This window comes from Monodon monoceros, unplaced genomic scaffold, assembly GCF_005190385.1.
Source record: "Monodon monoceros isolate NGI ecotype Baffin Bay Population unplaced genomic scaffold, NGI_Narwhal_1 Super_Scaffold_16, whole genome shotgun sequence".
Classification (NCBI taxonomy): domain Eukaryota; kingdom Metazoa; phylum Chordata; class Mammalia; order Artiodactyla; family Monodontidae; genus Monodon; species Monodon monoceros.
This window is the reverse complement of record NW_021703772.1, coordinates 77,799,753-77,821,349: the sequence shown is the minus strand read 5'-3', so window position 1 is coordinate 77,821,349 and position 21,597 is coordinate 77,799,753. Positions and strand designations below refer to the sequence as shown.

Sequence of the window (21,597 nt, the reverse complement as noted above, 5' to 3'; positions counted from 1 at the left end):
CTATCGATGATCCTAGTGATCTAAGAAGGGAAGTGGAGGCTTGCTGCTGGGAAAGGGTTGGGGGAGAAGGAGGCCAGGCTTTCAGGGGAATTGGGCAGGGTGAAAAAATATACTTGTTTTAGGTCAGCAGGTGATAGAGATACCATTCTTATGGCTTGATTGTGATGGAATCCAGCTATCTAATATGTTGCAATTAATTTGAGTTTGGTATCTTCAATTCTCAAAACGTTTTTACTCTAAAGAATTTTATGTCATAGGATGTTGATATTTATCAATAGACCAAGAACCCTTTCTCTGGATTTTGACCGTGCCAGCAAACCTCATATTCGCTCTTATATTGTCAAATGATTGCCCATGAAACAGTTTTCTAACATCTTAAATGTGGCCTCTTGTGTAACTCCCCATCCGAGTACACAAGCGTGTGCAGGTGGACACTGTTCCTGGAATAGCAGTTGGCAGACAGGTGGTAAACAACTGGGTTCCGGAAACATGTCAAGGAATCAGACATCAGGTCTCTCTAATGGAAATCAGATATGAGGTTTGAAAGAGCTTGGATGAGTGTTTCTTTCCATTTATTCCCTTTGTGTTTGAATATGGTAAGAATCTGTATTTCAGGAGTTGGCATGATGGCCAGAGGAGGGATGTGTGGTTTTGGCATCTGCTGGGTTTTGAATCACTTAAGCTACTGATATAGGGAGTAGCAGAAAGATGGGCCACAGGAAAACTTGGCCTAGACTACTATAGTTATGCCCTCCTATTCTGTAGATACCGTGGGCTCTCCCATCCACTTCACCCTTATTGATAATGCTCTGACCTTGCAATTAAATATAAGTAATATGAACATATATATACAATCAACACTTGTTCATTCCGATTTACTAAGGGTAGTGAAAGTGTGATTAATTTAAAACAGTAGGTAATTCATAAACGACTTCGGGAAATTTTTGTTTTAGTTTGTGTTTATCGGTAAAAACAAATGTGTAAGTTTGTAGAAGTTTATAATTTTACAAATAAAATGAATTGTTCTCTGAATACAAAGCCCCAAGTCAAGGAAGAATGGTGGAGACAGTGGCAAGTGCTGGTACTTATTATTATGGTATAAGTAAACTTGTGTAGTCAGGAAGGATGGAGGCTTACTAAAGTAGGAGGAGAGCATAATAGTAATTCCATGTATTCCTTAAAATGATAATAACAAGAGTAGCAATGTCAAACATGTACTGAGTGCTTACTGTGTGCAGAACTTTGTGCTAACTACGGGCATTATCTGATTGGATTTTCTAAAATATATGTGCATACGTGCACGCACACACGCGACAGATGTAAGTGGGCTTTCTTTCTTGATAGTGGGAAAAGAATAGAAGGCATGTTGGCCCAGATTCTTTTTCTGTCTCTGGTAATAACCAGTTAAACGAACTTGAACATTGCCTTCGTTTTCTGGAGTCTGTTTGGTCACCTCTAAAAAACAGAATAGGACTAAAATATCACAACCTTCCAGCTCTGTACTTTTTCGATTATAAAAATGTTATGGAGGAGTCCTTTGTATTTAGGTCAGTCCTAAAGGAAAGCCTTCCAAGAAAGCAGGCTGTAGCGAAAATTGTGAATGGGAGATAAGAGAAATGTCTCATTCTCACAGGTTCCCCAGAAAGGACGCAGCTTTCCAGTCAGATTTCATTTTGAAGATGTAACTAGATCACGGGGCCAGGCTGATTTCTCTTATTGTGGGTTTCGCTGGCACATGAATGATATTAATACCCTCAATGATTAAATAAAAATAACAGTGACAATGAAAGATGACTGACTGATGGTTCACTTTGGGGAACTGTTTGGCTGGCTGCCTGAGTCCCGTGCCAGGAAAGAAGCTGACTGTATTTCAGCAGCATTCTCTAGGCTAGGAGCATATTAAAATTTAGGATGTCAGGTAGTTGCTTGGAACAAGAACATAGGGCATGGAAGGAAATGGCTTTGAGGTTAGTTGAATGGAAAGGTGGGTCCTGTATTGAATTTGCAGCCACCCTCCTGCTGCCTCAGATGTTGCAATTTTAAGTGAACTCATAGGAGAATTGGTGTATTATTCAGTATCAAGTGACTCACCTTGATGTCCCAATTATGGTATAAGGAAAAGTGACAATCTGGGAAGAATTAACAGAGGAGGAGCAACCCTTTACCTAGTGTGATTTGAGGTCCCCAAGGCTGGCTTTTCCTAAACATTTCCTTGGCTGATGACTTACCACTGCCTGTAGAGTAAATTTGAAAGTCTGTGCTCTGGTGTCCAGGACCCTGCCTTTCTAACTTGGTCTCACACGACCCACTCGTTACCCTCTGATTTATTCTGTGTGGTTCACAGTCCTCTGCCTTCTGTATTCATACCTCTGTTCACGCTATATTCATACCTCTGTTCACCTAAAATAATGAGAATAAACATCTAATATACTGACTGCTTTCCATGTACTTACTCTATGCTAACTATGAGCATTATCCAGTTTAATTTTTCTCAGACTTTGTGAGAAGGGTAGGATCATCACCACCATCATCATCCTTCTCGTATCACCACCACCATCTCCATGTTTTTCGAGTGAGGAAACTGAGGTTTAGTTTAAATAATGTACCTAGGATCGCACCCCAAGTGGCCCATCTTCAGAGCCCAAATATTAAAAACCATATTATGCCGTTAAATGCCAATCTTTATGCTCTCCCCGCACATCCAAGCCCAGTCCATAGCATTTCTTGCTTTCCTTAACAAAAAGTAATGGCTTCTTCTCTGCAGTTCGGTTATATTACATAACACGCTCAGTTGTGTATTGGTGTATTTATCTTCTCTCCTTCCGCATCATTGAAGCCTGAGTTTACCTCATATTTGTCTCTCTGCCTTCATTTGATATTTTACAGGGTTTATTAAGTGTTTGTGAAATTGAGACAGTACCTGGCTATCTACAGATTTGATCCACTAACTTTGGACCGGGGGGTGTTTTGTAGTTTATATTTTTAAAGAAATTGAAGGATTCTGTTAAAGTGCCAGTATTTTGTCTGAAAATGTTAATAGCTTATTAAAAATATTAATAAATATGTGCATTTTTGCCTTACCCTTGCATGCTAATGACTGTGTCTCTGGTTATTCAAGTAGAATTGTTGGATTGCTTCACTCAGGTCATATTTTAGAAACATTATAGCTTAAATGTCACGGAAATAGGGTGATCATACAGACCTCTCTTTTGAGCCTTGGAATTTTTCACCTGTCTCCTGCGTGGAAGAGCTACTTAACCTTCCTGCCCTTTAGTTTCCTTCTCTGTTGAATGGAGAAGATAATACCTGCTTGTCATGATTTTAAAGCAGATTATACTGGATAATGAATGCAAAGAGCTTAAGGGCCTGAGATGTATCACACCGTCAATAAATGTTACATCTTGTTGTTTTTAACCCTTAGCTTGGATTCTGACTGGATTCTGACCTTCAGTTTTGAATTTCATTTACTGGCTTTTTCAACTCTGGATTTGCTTTTTGACTCAAGTGATGTGGTCCAAGATCACCAATAATAAGTGATAAAGTCAAGGTTGGAATCCAGCTAGTCTAACTCCAAAGCCCAACTAGTAAATCCCTGCCCCACGCTGCCTCATTAAATGCAGTTCTTTACTGCGCTGCCCAACCGTCTAGTTGGAATCCATCACATTTCCTTGCTTTTTGTAGCAAAAAGTAATGGTTGCAGGGAGTGGGGGAAAGGGGAGTTATCCAGGGTATAGAGTTCCAGCTCTGTAAGATGAAAAAGTTGTAGAGAACTGTTACATGACACTGTGAATATAGTTAACACTACTGAACTGTACACTTAAACATGGTTAAAAAGGCAAATTTTGTATTATGTGTTTTTTACCACCCATTAAAAAAAGAGTAATGGCTCCTTCATTTGAGTTCTCGTAAAGTTTTTGGACCTTTATCATTCAAGAACTGCCATTGGTGGTCTCAGCTCTTACTCTAGTGCCATCTTTTCCCTCCTTCCATAAGCAACACTGCTTGTAAAGTGTATGCAGGTGAGGTTGTGTAACAGAAGAGTTTCCATTGTGGAGTCTGGTGACTTAATACTTGAAAACTTTAATTTAGAGATTATAAGAACAAAACTATATTACATAAGGTGTATTTGATATGATTCACTTTCACTGCTGTCACTGCATATGGCTGTGGGTTTCTCAACAGGAGCCTTGAGGATATCAGGGGAAAAGAAGGATATTTTGCAAGTTTTTGTTGTTCCCATGAACCCAGGACAAGAGCTGAGACCAGAAAACTCTATTTCTAGGGCATGGGTTTATTTGGTTCTGAATGGTTTGGATATCTTCATTCTGCTCTGTGTTGTATATGATAATTCATCCATAAGTATTACTTCTAATGTATAGACTCTCAGAGACTCTTTTAACCATAATTAATTTCTCCACGAAGTACCCAGGAACTTGCATATTCCGTTGTTATCGAGTCATTAAATCTTCTATTTTTAAAAGTTTCTAAGATAGAAAGTGCATTTAAAAGCAATGTAAAATAGTATAGGTAAGGATAAAACCAGAATATAGACCATAAAGGTAACTACCCCTTGGATTAGACTAATTATTACAGTTGATACTGATTTGAGTTTACTGGCAACAAAAACAAAAAACAAAGTGCAGGTTGCATGGTTTATTATTTGTGGCAGAAGAATGCCTAAAATATTTTTCTTTTCAAGGAAATGTTGCTAGAATTGAACTTGAAGATTTTTCCCCCATGAATTCCTGTTTGAAAGATAATTATTAATAAGTAATAGACATTGTCATTGACTGAGGTTTTATAAGAAACAGAAATGCTCTTAAGTGTGTAGACTTTGTTAGTAGCTGAAGCATAAATGCTAAATCAGTGAAGATATTTTCAGACTGAACAGCATGACTGAGTTAGTTTGCTTTTCATTGATTGAGCAACTTGTTTAGTGCCTACTGTCTGCCATGTACTGTGCCTGAAATTGGGGATTAACAAAAGAAGTCGTCCTTGAAGTACTTAGTCCATGGAGGAATTCAGGTAGGCAAAAAGATGATTAGGGTACAGTGTGTGTGGTGGTGTAAAGGAGAGATGTATACACTGCTGTCAGAGCCCAACGAGAGGGTATGTTTTCTTGGAGTAGTTGGGAGAAGGTTCTAGTGATAAATGATATTTGAGCTGATTCTTAAAGTTTGTCAGGTGGAAAGGAAAGGGACATTCCTTACAGAAAAAAAAAATGCTCTTGGATAATCTAATTTATTTGTGCTAGGAACTTATACAGTCTAGAAAATATATAACTAACATCCACTAAACTTTTCAACTCAAATATCACATGTCTTCAGTGGACCTTTGGCGTATACTTGAGTGCAGCAACTTTGTGATTAAATTCTCTCCTATGCCTGCAGTGCAGATATGCTGGCACGTGGTCAAAGCCCAGTGCTTACATATTGGATGGATTGACAGAGGAAAGGAAGGACAGGAGAGCCCTGTGTCAAGATGTCACTAAGTATGGATGAGGTGGAGTTGTCACTGTGTTAGGACAACTTGCGAGTTGTATATTTTCTGCCAGATAGAAGGGCAATCCATTTTTATACAGGCAGTAATAGTGCCTGGAAAGAGAGCCAATAGTTTCCTCAGAAAATAGCTTGGGCTCTTAGGAATTACCTGCACAAACATTTAGCTTGGACTCCAGAGGCCTGCCCTATACAGCACAAAGGGAATGAGTTCCCTCTAAAAAGTCTACGGGCAGTTCTTGCCAGCTAATCACAACAGGCCTAAACTTTAACCAGGCCTCTGTGCAGGGTCTGATTTTAGATGGAGCTGCTTCCTTGCGGTCCCTGTAGAATTATTAAGCTGGGCAATGTCCGCCTGAGCTGCTCAGAGGCTTAACCCGTGGAAGGGGTGATTTTAGATGCTTGGTGAATGATTACCAAGTACAGTTTTAGTTTTAGTGTATTGATGCTGAATAACTTCTCTGACAATAACTAGTCATCAGGTTCAAAAAGACTTCTTAAGACTCTTCTCGTTCAGAAAGATGCAGACCCTTCTTCTGACCTTCAGAATTGTGTACGTACTTGCCTGCTTGACTGTTCTCTTGGATGTTTCCTAGCTATCTTAGACCTAACCAGGGCCACTTAGAAGTCTTATTCTTCACCACCTCCTCCAGATTTGCACCACCTTTGCAGTGTGCCCCTCTCATTAAGGAGACCAGCATTCACCTAGTGACTCCAGGTAGAAGCCAGACGTCCTTCCTAAGCCCTTAAGTCTACCCAGTCAATTTCACGTACTGTTTCTGACATCTGTCCACCTACTTCAGTTGATGTGCCATCTGCTTTGTCCCAGCCACCACCATTCATTTGAACTACTGCCCTGGCCTCCTAACTGGCTCCCCTGCTTCCACTTGTGTTGTTTCTAATCCGTTCTCCATATAGCACCCACAGCAATCTTTGGAAAACTCACCTGTTTATGTCATCTCATGCTTACAAGCCTTCACTGGTTTCCCACTGCACTTTAGGTCAAAGGAAAAGTCTTTACCCCAGTCCTCCGTGGCTGGGCATGACATAGCCTTGACTCACCTCTCCAAATTTATCTTTCCCTCATTCCCTCTCTTTTACTTTCTCTCCAGCCACACTGACTCACTTTCAGCTCTTTGATGTGTCCAGCTGTTTCTTACCTTAGTGTCTTTTCCGTGTTTTCTCTGCCCAGAAAGCTGCCATTCACTCTACCTGGCTCACCTTTTCTCATTTCTAGATCTTATCTTAATGTTACCTTTTCCTTGAGAGGTCTTTCCAGATCATTCAATCTAAACTTGCCCTCTGATAACCTCTATCAAGACTTATCAGAGTTTAAGATTAGTTTGTTTCATCTTTATCTCTCTTATTATAATATGATGCTCCATGGGGACCGTATCTGTTTGGTTCCCCACTGTGCTGTGGAACACAGTGCTTGTACAAGGGTGGTGCTTCATAAACATTTGAAAGAAAGACTATTTTATTAAAATAAAAGTTGGTCCAGAAAGGAGCATCTTGGCTTTCTCTTTTTAGTAACAAAAGGGCCTGCATCTAATTTCCATAGCAGTGTTTGCAGACTGCTTCTGCATGAAAGTCTTGTGGAGTAGTAACAGAAGGTCAGTTATTTGCAATTTTACTTTGCTGCAAAAAAACAAAAACAAACAAACAAAAACCAAACCAAACAAACAAAAAAAACTTGGAGGCATTTTTAGTGTTTGTCCTTGGTGTCTAACAGACTAAGTTTAGGTCCTGTTTTCTGTAAAGCTGTCCAACCTTGAGCAAGCACTCTTAGGCCTGTTTTCCCATTTGTAAAATGGGGAAAATTGTATCTATCCCATGGGTTTGTTATGAAGATTAGATGAAATTGTGTATGCAGACTGTCTTATACAGGGCTTGGCGCCTTGTAAGAGGTCAGACGTTCTTTGTCTTACCCGTTTATATCATGAGAGATTAATAAAGACTTGGAGAAAAACTCATTTCACCTGCCTTATTATCTTACTGTTCTTAATTTTTTTTTTTTTTTTGTGGTACACGGGACTCTCACTGTTGTGGCCTCTCCCGTTGCGGAGCACAGGCTCCGGACACGCAGGCTCAGCAGCCATGGCTCACGGGCCCAGCCGCTCTGCGGCATGTGGGATCTTCCCGGACCGGGGCACAAACCCGTATCCCCTGCATCGGTAGGCGGACTCTCAACCACTGCGCCACCAGGGAAGCCCTTATTGTTCTTATGTAATGCATAATCACACCCATGGGCACTAACATGAGCGTCAAATTCAGTTTAAGAGGAAATGATCCATCTCTAGGGTGCAAATAAGCAATGATAGACTGGTTATTTAATGGTGAGTAATGTTGGGCTCCCTTAGAAAGACACACATGGAATTCTCCTTTGCTTTATCCCAGGAGTTGTTGCTGAACATTATAAAATTGTAATTACAAATAAATACTAGTAGTTATTTTCTATTCTCGTTCAAGTAAATATTACATGGAGATAGGCCATATGAAAATATTTTTTCCCATTTCACATTATTTCTATGGAGAAGCCTTGGCAGTATCATTGAGATCTCTGGGGTTCAAAGATTTTCTAAGTATGTTGTCAGCTTTGGGGGTTATTAAAAAATTAATATTCTGAAGAGATTATTAGATTCAAATCAGTAAGTGGGATATCTACTACCTACTTAGGCATACCAGTCTGGATGCTAGATTGAGCTTTGGGGAAAATGCTTGAGTTATATCTATCAAAATCATCAAAGGTTAATTCTCTGCCATTAAGTCAGAATAACCCACCTACCCTTGCCTCTATTAAATTTGTTTCACTGGGGCTTCCCTGGTGGCACAGTGGTTGAGAATCTGCCTGCCAATACGGGAGACATGGGTTCAAGCCCTGGTCTGGGAAGATCCCACATGCTGCGGAGCAACTGGGCCCGTGAGCCACAGCTACTGAGCCTGCGCATCTGGAGCCTGTGCTTCGCAACAAGAGAGGCCGCGACAGTGAGAGGCCCGCGCACCGCGATGAAGAGTGGCCCCCGCTGGCCGCAACTAGAGAAAGCCCTCGCACAGAAATGAAGACCCAACAGCCAAAATAAATAAATAAATACATTTATTTAAAAAAAAAAATTGTTTCACTGGATGACATGAGACAGTACTGGTGTCAAGGGGAGCTGTTTCTCTGTAAGTACAAGTCCTCCAGAGAACTAGGGGCTTGAGCATTATAAGTTCAAGACCTTTGAATTTGTCTACTCGAATATTCACCCACGCAAGGGGCTGTATTGTTTATTATGAGATAGGCATGATTGAGTGTTGATGTAAGGGGTTAGGGCAGTTAAACATGTAAGACATTAGTTGAATACTTGGCTCAGTTGTTTAGAGCATGGGAGCTTTACAGGAAGACCAGGGGAACAGATAAGAATTCCTTCTGGGGCTCTCTCACTCTGCCATGTTCTGTGCCCAAAGATCTCACCTCAGTCCCAAGCCAAGTATCTTGAAAATGTGTATGATTGGTTATTTGGGACATTTGACTAATAACATATGTATGTACCTGGGAAAATCATGATCAGCACTATAGAAGGTGTGCGGTATTGACGGAGGAGGGTTTTATGAAGACTGATGTCTAGACATCTTTTAGCTCATGGTACATTTCTCACTGCAAACCCAACTTCATAAACCAATATAGCTAAACTGAGAATTGAGGTTGCTGATGGTAACATATGTCCTGAAGTAGTGCTGTCATCGCACAGAGGGGACAAAAACCAGTTGCACTGTTTTCTTCTTTATTTTCATCTGTTCTTTTACTCATAGTTGTCTATCAAAGCGAGTCAAAGTTGACGCTATCTATCAGTGGTTCTGTTCATTGAGTTTTCTTTTGGTGTTTTCTGTTCTGTGTCTGGTGGGGCTGTAGTGCTTTAAAGAGAAATTGGGGACTTCCCTGGTGGCGCAGTGGTTAAGGATCCGCCTGGGGACACGGGTTCGAGCCCTGGTCTGGGAAGATCCTACATGCTGGGGAGCAACTAAGCCCGTGTGCCACAACTACTGAGCCCGCGTGCCTCAACTACTGAAGCCCGTGTTCCTAGAGCCCATGCTCTGCCACAAGAGAAAACACTGCAATGAGAAGCCTGCGCATTGCAACAAAGAGTAGCCCCCTGTCACCGCAACTAGAGAAAGCCCGCTCAGCAACGAAGACCTAATGCAGCCATAAATAAATAAATACATAGATAGATAGATAGAAATTAAAGAAATTGGGAGTACAAACCTCCAGTTATATAATAAGTCATGGGGATGTAATATGCAGTGTAAGGAATATGGTCAACAATACTGTAATAACTTTGTAGGGACAGATGGTTGCTAGACTTATTGCGGCAATAATTTCATAATGTATACAAACGTCAAGTCATTTTATAGTACACTGAAACTAACCTCATATTGTACATCAACTATATTTCAATTAAAAAGAAAGGGCTACTAGGAAAAGAAAAAAAAAGGAAGTACTGGAAAGACTGCCAAAGAGAGCATCTGTGCTCCCGGTTTGGGATGGCCAGGGAAGCAAGGGACAGTAAAACACCCTGGGGGCAGGAAACTGGACATATGGTCTTTTGAGGACTTTTCCAGGACTGATTTGTGATTTCTAAGGAAATTTTGATAAGGATATAACAAAATCAAGTTCCCACTGTCCAAAATGAAAGACTCTTATGCCTGGGAAAAAAAACTGGGCCAATACCTTCTCAATAATAACCTCTGACCTTTTGTTGAGGAGACTGGGAGCCTGCAATTAAATGGAGAAATAAGGCATTATCTTTCCTGAAATGCAAGTCTGTAGTTCAGAGCAGACTACCTCAGTGTCCCAACATAGGACTTCAGAGTCTCTCTCCTGCCATTCAACCAATTTGATGTTTAAATGACTTTTATAGGGTGTTTATGTTAATCAGATGCTAGGATTTGAAAAGTCATTAAAGAACCACAGTAGCATTCTTTGGTCTGCCCATGAGTTACCCATTAGCAGTCTGTTGTGGAATGTGACATATTTCTTCTCTTTTTTTCTCACAGAATGCTATGAACCTACCCCCTGACAAAGCCAGATTACTGCGGCAATATGACAATGAGAAGAAGTGGGAACTGATTTGTGATCAGGTAAGAAACATTGATGCTTTTTTTCAAGAAATAGAGAAGAGAACCGGATTTCCTCCCTAAATATATCAGACTTTTTTCAGGAGATGCATGAATTTCTGTCTTGTGATTTGCCTTCCTGTTGATTATGACCAAAGGAAAAGTTAGAAAATGACATTTTATTCTTGCATTATTTTAATTGTCTACTTTATTTTTAAATGTTTTTTAGTTAAAATTTCTGGTAACTGGTCAAGTGGACAAATCAAATTCAGCTGATCTGTTTTTCTATTTACCTTACATAGCAGTTTATGCTTCTTGAATAATGCAGGTCCTCTAATTTAATTGGCTTTCTTATTCATGTGTATTGATGTTTACTGATGCAAGAAGGTGAATTGTTTACAAAGAAACATTGCTTGGGCTGATAAAAAATTATTTCATATTATAGCAGTTCCCCAGGTGTTCTTATCATTAACTCACAACAAATTTAGACTCTTCAGAGAGATATATAATAAAAAGGGGATTTCTCCATTTTCTTTCTTTCTACCCTCCAAATTCTACACTTCAGAGGCCCACTGGCAAGACTCTGAAGTATTTCCATCTAGTTTTTTCTTCTGTTTTTGTTTTTTAAAAACAATATGTGAATACCCATACATACTCTAATGCATCTTGATATTTTTTTCAGTATGGATGTCTCTACATCATTCTTTTAAAATAGTATGTAGTGTATTATTGTAATTGGTAGTAATTTTTTGGAGACTTCACTCCTGGGCAGGTACAGGCTAATTGTTTAAAGCTTAGAAGGTTCACCCTGTAAAGTAAAGATAGGCTCTGTATATTATATATTAGCTCTTTTATTTTGTGCCATGAGCGTCTTCAGGGTGGTCTTGTCCCCCCAGCCCCTTGCCACCCTGAAAATTCTTGGTAGTGTTGTAATTTCCTTCCAACCCTTTGGTCTCTGCTGTGGGACAGATGCGTCAGGGGAGCAGAGGCATTTTCTGTTCCCCAAAGGTAGATGGTCCATGTTCCCTAAGGAATAGATACCTGCAGTTTACATGGAGCTTCTGAAGTGCCCATTGTGTGTTGCTTTACTTTAGCTTCTGAACTAAAACAGTAAAGCAGTGGTGGGGACATCATACTCCGTTCTGCCTGCTATATTGAGCACCACGAGTAGATACAAGCTGAAGAGCAAGCTTATTGCTTATAGGACCATGATGCCAAAGAATAAAATTTTGCTGACACAGTCTTCTTCCTTGAGACTTAATTTTAAATGAGTATTACCTACACCTATTACTGCCAAGAGAACTGATTTTACGATAGTGAACAAAGAGTGTAGGGGTAATTAGTATAAAGGAAAAATAACCACACAAATGAGAGAGGTCCAGGGGTGGTTAGAAATCCTGCGTATGACAGGTTGTGATGGAGCACAGAGCTCAGGCAAAGGAAGGTTTTCTTGGGTGGTGGTTTGCATCTCCAACATGCCAGAAAGGGAAGCCTGCTGATGATGGACATTTCTAACAGCTGTGCTCTTCTCAGCCCATAAGTAGCTTCATGGAGTTAGTGATGGGGTCTAGCGGGGATCTTGAGGCAGAGGGAGGAACAAGTCAGTTATCTTGATTACGTTTCTGATTCTCAAATCCTCAATGTTCAGGTTATTATTGCCCTTAAATGTTAATATGCCAGGATGTGGAGAATTGAGCTACTTCATCGGTTCCTTTCTGGTCGTCACTTTCACACATGCTGACAGCTGCAAACGGAAGTGGCTCCGTCAGTTCTGAGGCGGCATGTGTGATTTGTTAATAATAAGGAAATAATCATAATAATTATTATTGCCAGTAACCAACATTTAATAAGCAGATTTTCTTCATAAGAGTTCTGTGTTAAATCTCGAAAGCAGTCATACTTATTAATATCTCCATTTGACATACAGGGAAAACTGAGACTTAGAGATATCATTCCTGAAGGTCACATAGCTGTTACGTAGTAAAGGGGCGTACACAGTCTGATCTGGAGAATATGTACATTCTGGGGTCTATACCCTTAACCACTAGCTCTTTGCTCCCTTCCTTATAAAGTGCTCAAGTTTGTGAATGATACACTAAAAATAAATTTAAAAATACATGTTATCTCTGTTTCTCCGACTTGCATTCTGGCATGCTTTCCTGAGAGGGAGAGAAAGCCGGGAGTTGTTAACACAGGCACTAAGCTACCATTATGGTGAACTACCATTTTTGATTAACCGTTAGTCATTGTGAGAATTGTGGCCAGCAGAAAACTGGGCTTTTTGTCGCATATAGGTAACCCATTGGTATGTCACACACATGAATATCATTTCTCCTATGTATGTGTGTGAGGGAAAAGATAAAAACCATGAGCTTAGAGCATTCATAATGTAGTATTTATATGGCAAATATAATGTATTGGTGTTTGTTGACTGTTTATCTGTTACCTACATGGACCATGTCATATATATATTTGGTACCTATCTGTATCTGTCAGTGGTACCTAAACTGATAGACACTCAAAATACATTTGTTTTTATGATTCCATTTATATGAAATGTCCAGAATACAAAAATCTGTAGAGACGGAAAGTAGATTAATGGTTGCCATGGCCTGGGAGGGGGGATGGGGAGTGACTGCTAATGGGTGTGGATTTCTCTTTACTGTGACAAAAATTACTATAAAAAGACTTTTTGGGAAAATTGGGGATATTTGACTTGTGACTCCCGAGTAATTATTAGATGATTCCAAGAAATTATCTTTGTTGGTTTTGGTTTTGGTATTGGATTAAATAAGAATCTGTTCTTACTTTTTAAGAAACATGTACTTGTGCAAGGATGAAATGATATGACTGGAGTTTGTTGTAAAATACTTCATCGAAAAAAAGTGGTAGATAAAGGAAATGTGGAAGAACCTTTAGTTGTTGAATCTTGGTGAGATATGTTGAGGTCTATTATAGTAAAATCTCAACTTTTGTGAATTTTGGAAATTTTATAATATAAAATTTAAAAACAAAGATATTTGCTACTTAACTACCTTCATTTTTTTCCTCATCTGTAAAATATAGTTAATACTAACATCCTTAAGTTATTTTGAAGATTGGAGGCAATATATGTACAGTACGTAGACTAACACTGGGCATATAGTAAGTGCTTCATAAGTGGTAGGGCTACTTCTGCTGTGGCTGAGGGGCCCAGATATTAAGTATTAGAATCATGATTATTTTTATTGTCAACTTGTCTTCAAAAGATTCAGGGAAATTTATTGTTGAATCAGTCATCATATGTTCCCCAAACATACTTTGCGGTTTGAATACATGATGCATGATGCTGTCAGGAAAAGCCACAGCTATAGATTTCAGTCCAAGAAAACATCAAGGTGAACCTCTCTTTTGTGAAGTCTTAAAACAATGATCGTGGTGTGTTGTCATTGCTCCCTGACACACAACCCATTCCTTGGCCCCTGTTGCTTTGTGCACAAATAGTGTACTAAATACAAATATTAATTTTATTTCTTTTAAAACAACGCAGATATATTATCTGTTATCTTAAAATATATGTTGTATGTAAGGTGTGCAAAGTAAAATTTGGATATTAAAGAAATTTAATTCTAAAAAGAAGTATGTGAACAAGAGTGTTGGATGACCCAGGGAGAGATTACTTCAGGTTTCAGTTCCATGAAAAATTATCATGTGGACACTGTGAATCATGGAACTGGTCATGTTTCTCCTTTTTCCCCTTGGCTGCTAGAATGCTCAGAGCCAAATCTGTGGTCTTCCCTTACCGAGTATACAGTATCTTAGTAGCCTATGTTTTGTTTGCTAGCCTCATCCATGGCTTCATCGAATTTTTCCTGCCCACATTTTCCCTCCACATTGATTTCCTCACTTAAAAAAAAATCTTGTATGAAGCTGTAAAATTTCAGAAGACTTCTTTTTGAACAAGATGAACATAAAATATATCAGCATTATTGGTGAACAAAAATAAAGTTTGCACAGATAACAGTACTAAAATTTTCTATCTGCTGTGGGCATTGTGCATATCGGTGCATCATATATTCCAGCAGTATCCTTTAGCCCTTTCCTAGATTACTGCATAAATATAAAGATGACCTGCGCTTTCAGCGGGTCTCAGAGGTTAGACATGGGAGAACCGTGTAAGTCTGTTCTGAGTGGGATGATAGAAGCCGAAGAAAGAGGCTTCCCTGCTGGGTTTTGGGCAGTATGAGGTGTATCCCAGGGAACTTATTTCTGTGCTGTAGTAAGTGGGCAGAGTTCCACGAGGACATCCGTTCGAGGACTCGGTGGGGACACCGAGGCTAATTTTATAATAGATGAAATGACAGTGTGAGAGTAAAAAGCTGGAAATACTAAGTTCTTTTGACAAACGCAAATGAAAACTCACAAGCTGTGTAGCAATAAGAGGGCTCTTTCAATGGTCTTTATATCTATGCAGAGAGGGAAGGCCCTTGCTCTCACTCTTGCCTCAATTTTCAGTGCTCCGTAAGCACAGACCCTGTGCTGCACTGGTTGGCTTTGGGGTCTTGGCAGTTTCCCACAAGTTAAGGATAAAGGTTGCGTATAGGGAGCTTCAGAGATCCTGGATGAATTTAAGACTTTCAGATCATTATATCTGGAAGGGTTGTTAGAGATCATTTATTTCAAGCCACTCTTTAAATTCTTCTCAAAAAGAATACTTAATGCATGCTTGTCAAAAAAAAAAATTAACTGTATTGGATCATAGGAAGTAAAGCAGAAATCCTTTTGCCTTTTCTGCCTGTTCACTAAACTCCTTATTTTATAGATGATGAAATGGAGGTTCAAGAACATAAATGACTAGGCCAGTGCCAAGGCCACCCGGGTTAGTTAGACAAGAACACCAATTCCAAACTCCAGTCATGAGCCGTTTCAATTATTAGGGACCTAGAAACAATCCATTGAAACCTGAATTGCAGTAGGTAAGGGGCTATCACCAAGGCTGCATTTTGTGGCTTCTCAGGTGATGTTGGCATGGAGGGAATGGGGTCTGTAGAACTTAGCAGTGGTGGTGGCTTGGTTGGTAACTGTGCCTCAGCTGAATAAGTGGAAGTGGTTAGTCAAAAATTCAGGGCATTGTAGATGACTAACACTGAGGGGGTAGGTTCCGCGAATGTACATAATCCTGTCCCAAAATGTTAGCAGTGCATACCTGAGCTGGGTCAGAAAACTCCCCTGTGGCTTTGCTGGTGATGGCACAATTTGTTTTTTTTGCAGGGGGCGGTGGTTTGGCACGGCTCGACCTTGCCCCCTAATGGCTGGCTATTGCTTTGCATTGTAGCCTCGTGAGAGATGGGCGTCTTCCCTTTGCTTGTATAGAATGATATGGGAGAAGGAGATTAAAAACAAAGACAAAACAGGGGAGAGTGAAGAGGTGGCAGAAAAGCATACCCACTTAGACTCAGCTTCCTGTGTTCAGCACTTCAGGGAGATCAGATTGCAGATCTCAAGGCTTGGCATGTACGTGTCCTAGTCAGGAAAGGGGAAGGCCCTTGCTGCCACTCAGCCAGAGCTGAGCCAGACCAGTGGTACTAAGATACTCCAGTACAGCGAGAGTTGCTCTTGTCTTTTTCAACACAACTGACCCAGACCATTTGAATGTATTAATTATTTTTAAACCCTTCACTTACTTTCTAATACTATTTCTTCTGAAAGACAAGAAAGTTACTTACTGGATAACTTACTAAGCCAATTTGCCACTGGAATCAAATTTCCTAAAATATTGAAGAGCACACATATATCTCTGTGATTTGTTTTATTAACTGTTCATGTTTTTGTGAGCCAGTTAGAGCTCTTCTCTGCCAGGTAAGCAAATATTACTGGATACTGATAAATTATTTCTTGTGGACCATCAGATTCAGTTAATGAGGGCTTGTCCTTGGAGCCCCAGGGGAAATAAATGAGTTGTGACAAGGGAGGGTGGGAAGGATGGCTGTAGCCTGATTCCGTGTCGGCTGTCATATTAGTCATTGGAGCAGTGTATGGATAGCATAGATAGTGGGAAAGAAGCAGAAGGAAAAGATGGTGATGCAGCAGTAGCCTTTGCCTTGCTCTACCCCCTCTCCTCTTGCTCCAAGACTCCCGATTTAATCTGCCTTTAGCCTGTATCCCCCAGTTCCAGGCTTTGATTCTACATTTAGCGGAGCTCACTTCATTGAGGCTTTCCCAGCTGTCGGGACAGCAGACAGCCATCTCCCTGCCCTCTCTCCCTTATTCATTCGTCTGGCTAGCTGACATTATTGCTATATTTAATATTATTTGGTGTTAAGTTGTTTGCATTTTTACTGTACTTCCATAGTTCTGTGGTATGTTGAAATGCTCTTTAGTTTAAAATCATTATTAGGTTTTGGGATCTGTTTAATTGTTTTGAAATTCTATCTTTCAAACCCTTAGTGTTTTTCTTTTATCGTTTTTATATTTGGTCTTTCCCTTCTGTGTAACCCTCCTTTTGACTATGCGTTAGTTGGATTTTTTGTTTGATATTTTGTTTTCTAGTTTATCTTAAAAAAATTCACTATGCATCTTATAAAAATGAGAATTTTCTCTTTTATCCAAATAAAGTCATCACAATTAAAATGAGTAATAATTTCTTAATATCGTCTACTGCCCGGTTCATATTTCTCAGCTTTCTTAATGTTCTTCCCACCTGGTTTGTTCAAACTAGTCCAGAATCAATCACACACTACATCTGGCAGTTACGTTTTTTAAGTCTCTTTTAATCTAGAACAGACTTCTATTCATGATGCTCATATAGTAAAGCAACCAGGCAAGCCATTTTGTAGGAAATCTTGTTTCCTGTATTCACCTGATTGTTTCCTAGAGGTGTCTGAGCTCCTGAATTTCCTGTTAACCAGAAGTTAGATGTAAAGATATGATAGATTGATGTTGAACGTCTTTGTCTGGAATATAAGAGACAAATAATATCTGATATCTCACCATTAGGTAATAAAGGTCAAAGGATCAGATGACAACCTGATTCCTCTGTTGTATAATTATGTTTTTCCCTTATGCAGAAAGGAATCTGTGGAGTGTTACTTTGGCATCATATATACGTCTCGTTACCTATCAGCCTTGTACCTAGTGAGTTTTAAAACCAATTGATAATTTTTGGCTGAATCAGTTTCATTAGGAGTTGCAGGAAAAAAGACAAACCCGATTTTCTAATTTTATTTCCCTTCAACATTAAGCCAGCAGCTAGAGCTTTCACCTGGTCCTGGTTTACCCTGGAATTAACTATTCCTGTAATTCTTTCCCTCAATTGTCATTTTTCAAAGTAAGGGCTTAGTTTAATAGATACCTCAAAAGGCGACAAATGTTTTCTTTAGCTTCCTTTTGTGAATATCATTGTGAACCCATGGATTTTCATAGTCAGTGTGTCACAATCAATAGGAGATTTTTTTGGGGGGGCTCACATTAACAACATTTTAACATTTGGGAGCTCCTTCGTGCTGGCTCCTCTATCCTTTTGACATGACCCTATTAATCCTTACAAGCTTTTTGTATGGTGCAAAAATCATTTCTTAGGCTTAACTTGTACTTTCCTTGCACCTGACCTAGAATAAGACATTTCTTCAAGGAGCCCTATTCTTCTTCCCAGGGGATGGTATTAGAAGTTGTCATATTATTAGGTTGTCACAGCTGCTGGGTGAATTTGTGTCTCAGTTTAAGTGTCTGGACCTTGAAAATGTATGTCTAAACATTATGAGTTCAAATTGATATTTCCAAATCAATTTTTAATATTAATTCACTTATTTTTTAATTTTATAATTATCACTTTTTTTCAGTGAAATATTTGATTCCTAACATCAATTATTTGTCTTTTCCTATAATATTAAAAGTTTCAAAATAACAACTACCAATATCATTACTAACTAAAGTTACTAGGTGAAGGATAAATGTCTTGTACCTTTGTGTCCTCGGAATGCATCCTATTAAAGATGTGCCGAGTACTGTTATTTAAAGTCACTTGATGTTGATACCTTTTCTGTTATTAACTTCCAGTATAAGTAAGAGTAATGATAGATAACAAACAGATGCTGTATGAGATTCCTAGGGCTGTCATAACAAATGACCACAAACTCCATGGCTTAAAACAATAGAAAGGGTTTTGTCACAGTTCTGGAGGCCAGAAGTCTGGAATCAAGCTGTCTGCCAGGCTGTGTTCCCTCCAAAGGCTCCAGGGGAAAATCCTTCCTGTCTCATCCAGCTTCTGGTGTCTGTTGGCGTTCCTTGGCCTGTGGCTGCATAACTTCAGTCTCTGCCTCCATCTTCACATGGCCTTCCCAAACTCTTCTCCTTGTATCTGATCCTTCTCCTCTGTCTCTTATAAGGATACTTGTCACTGGGTATGAGCCTACCTGTATACTCCAGGGTGATCTCATCTCAAGATCCTTAACTTCATTGTATCCACAAAGACCCTTTTTTCCAAATATGGTCATATTCACTGGTTTAGGGGTTAGGACATGGACAAATATTTTGGGTTGGGGGACACCATTCAACCCACTATAGATGCCAAGACACATAATGATTTACAAAACAAGCTTGTCGTTCACATAACAATCCAAGTTGGTATTGTTGATCATTGGGGGTTAAATTACACAGAATTAATCAGGGATCCACTTGAGGCTGTTTTCAACATAAAGTTTCAGCTTTGCAATCAAAGGAAGAAAGAAAATGCAGGTGGACACCTGGAGAGTTTTTTGGGCCAGGTTTGAAAGTGGCATGTGTTATAGTCTTATTTTTTTAGCTAGGCCTGCCAAGGAGGATGAGAAATGTAGGCTAGCTGAATACCCAGGAAAGAGAAGAAAGTGTTAGTAAACAGCTAGTCTCTGCTATGATTACCAATTTTGATAGTCTGATAGTTTCATTTGTTTTAGATTGTATTCAATTTTAAAACTTGCCTTGGGCTTCCCTGGTGGTGCAGTTGTTGAAAGTCCGCCTGCTGATGCAGGGGACGCGGGTTCGTGCCCCGGTCCTGGAAGATCCCACATGCCTGGAGCAGCTAGGCCCGTGAGCCATGGCCGCTGAGCCTGCGCGTCCAGAGCCTATGCTCCACAATGGGAGAGGTCACAACAGTGACAGGCCCGCATACCGCAAAAAACAAACAAACAAAACCTTGCCTTTATTTATGTATTCATTAATTTATTCATTGAATAAGCATTTAGTTGTATAGGTGAGGGAAAGCAAAGAGTAAAGTGAGAGAGGGTATGGGTCTGAGTTCTCCCAAAACAGATACCTCCTGTGATACTTGGAGTCTGGAAAGGACTCTAAATGGTTGATAGTATCAGTCTGTTCTGAGTTCCAGCAGGGGGCCAAGCCAGGCATGAATTGGCTTTGGGACATGCATTCTTGCCAAATTAAAAAAAAATTGTCTCTGAGTTATCTTCTCCTTGAGATTTTTTTTTTTAACATCTTTATTGGAGTATAATTGCTTTACAATGGTGTGTTAGTTTCTGCTGTATAACAAAGTGAATCAGCTATACATACACATATATCCCCATATCTCCTCCCTCTTGTGTCTCCCTCCCACCCTCCCTATCTCACCCCTGTAGGTGGACACAAAGCACCGAGCTGATCTCCCTGTGGCTGCTTCTCACTAGCTATCTATTTTACGTTTGGTGGTGTATATATGTCCATGCCACTCTCTCACTACGTCCCAGCTTACCCTTCTCCCACTCCCCATGTCCTCAAGTCCATTCTGTACTTCTGCATCTTTATTCCTGTCCTGCCTCTAGGTTCTTCAGAATCTCCTTGAGATTTTAAAGGGACTGTTGTCCTTTTCTTGAAGTTGCCAAACCTGAGTTAGTTGCTATTAAAAAGAAGACAAGTTTTAGTTTCCCTCCAGAAAACAAGTTTCTCTTCCATTAAGACTTACTCCAGGCCTCCAATTTCTTGATTCTAAAACGCTGGAGAAGCAATGAGAGGAGCAGATGCCAACTCTCTATATGTTGAGCTTTCTAGAGTTTAGTATCTCTGGAGACATGGAAAATTGAGTCTGAACCCAGAAGTGAGTTTACATCTTTCCTCTTCCAGACTTTCCCTTTGTCATACAATTTTTATAGTGAGGAGAAAAGATGCTGGCTTATCCCACAGGGACTGAGAGAGGGACAGAAAATGGGGAGAAGGTTAGCTAAACAAGGGGGGAATTATTCCTTTTTAAAGGAATCCTTTTTGGCAGCTTGATGTAAATGCTCTCTCAGAAATGCTATTCCGCATTAGCAGCTAGAGCAAGAGGCCTGGGGCTCAGTCTGATATGAAGAGTTTAGGTTATCTTTTGCCAGAATGAACATCGCATTGCCTGCCTTCCTGCCTGGTAATACAAATGGAATTACAGATCCCCCGAACCCCCCTTAAAACAACTAAATTGCCTGAGCTGACCCAGACAACTTGGTGATGCTGTTTGAAATAAACTTTACTGTATGAGCATCTTCTGTAAACTTGGGAACGCTGTTACAGGAAATGAAGAATCATGTAGCCAGTTTAAGGTATACAGGCTAGACTGAGGTTGACCTTTGACACTATCTTTCAGAAAATAATTTAAATTATTTATTAAGGTGTAGTAGCCAAGAATTTCGACTAGGTAATTAATACAAATACTACTTTATGTTGTTTTAACACTTGGATATTTAACTCATCATCCTTGCTGTGGAAGGCTGTTTTAGTTTAACTTTATTAGTATGGCTTCCTTCCTTAAAAATTCAACAAATTCAACTAAAACACTTTAAATAGGGGAAAATGATGAACTATGAATAGGATTAAAGAAGCCAAATTAATATTAAAGAATGAATTATAGGATGTTTTGATTAGGAAAGACCTGTTGAACTAGAAGAGACTTTTGCTAGTCTAAATAAAGGAAATCGTTTGGAAAAGTCTCATCAAAAGTTATTTTCAGTCTGAGAGCTGTAATGGAACACTTGGAAAGTTGTCCTCTCCTCTCAGACTAGGAAAATGATTTCATATTCAGAGCTGAAGA

The 21,597-nt window shown here is 39.7% G+C and overlaps 1 protein-coding gene across 3 annotated transcripts in view; it reads left to right on the top strand.

Moving 5' to 3' along the window:
- Positions 1-21,597, top strand: part of FMNL2 (formin like 2) — a 304,567-nt gene that overhangs the window by 165,222 nt on the left and 117,748 nt on the right. For all 3 annotated transcript variants that reach the window (XM_029225790.1, XM_029225791.1, XM_029225792.1), the window contains exon 2: positions 10,533-10,616. In XM_029225790.1, coding sequence (XP_029081623.1) covers positions 10,533-10,616 — 84 coding nt within the window. The remainder of the gene's footprint in view (positions 1-10,532; positions 10,617-21,597) is intronic.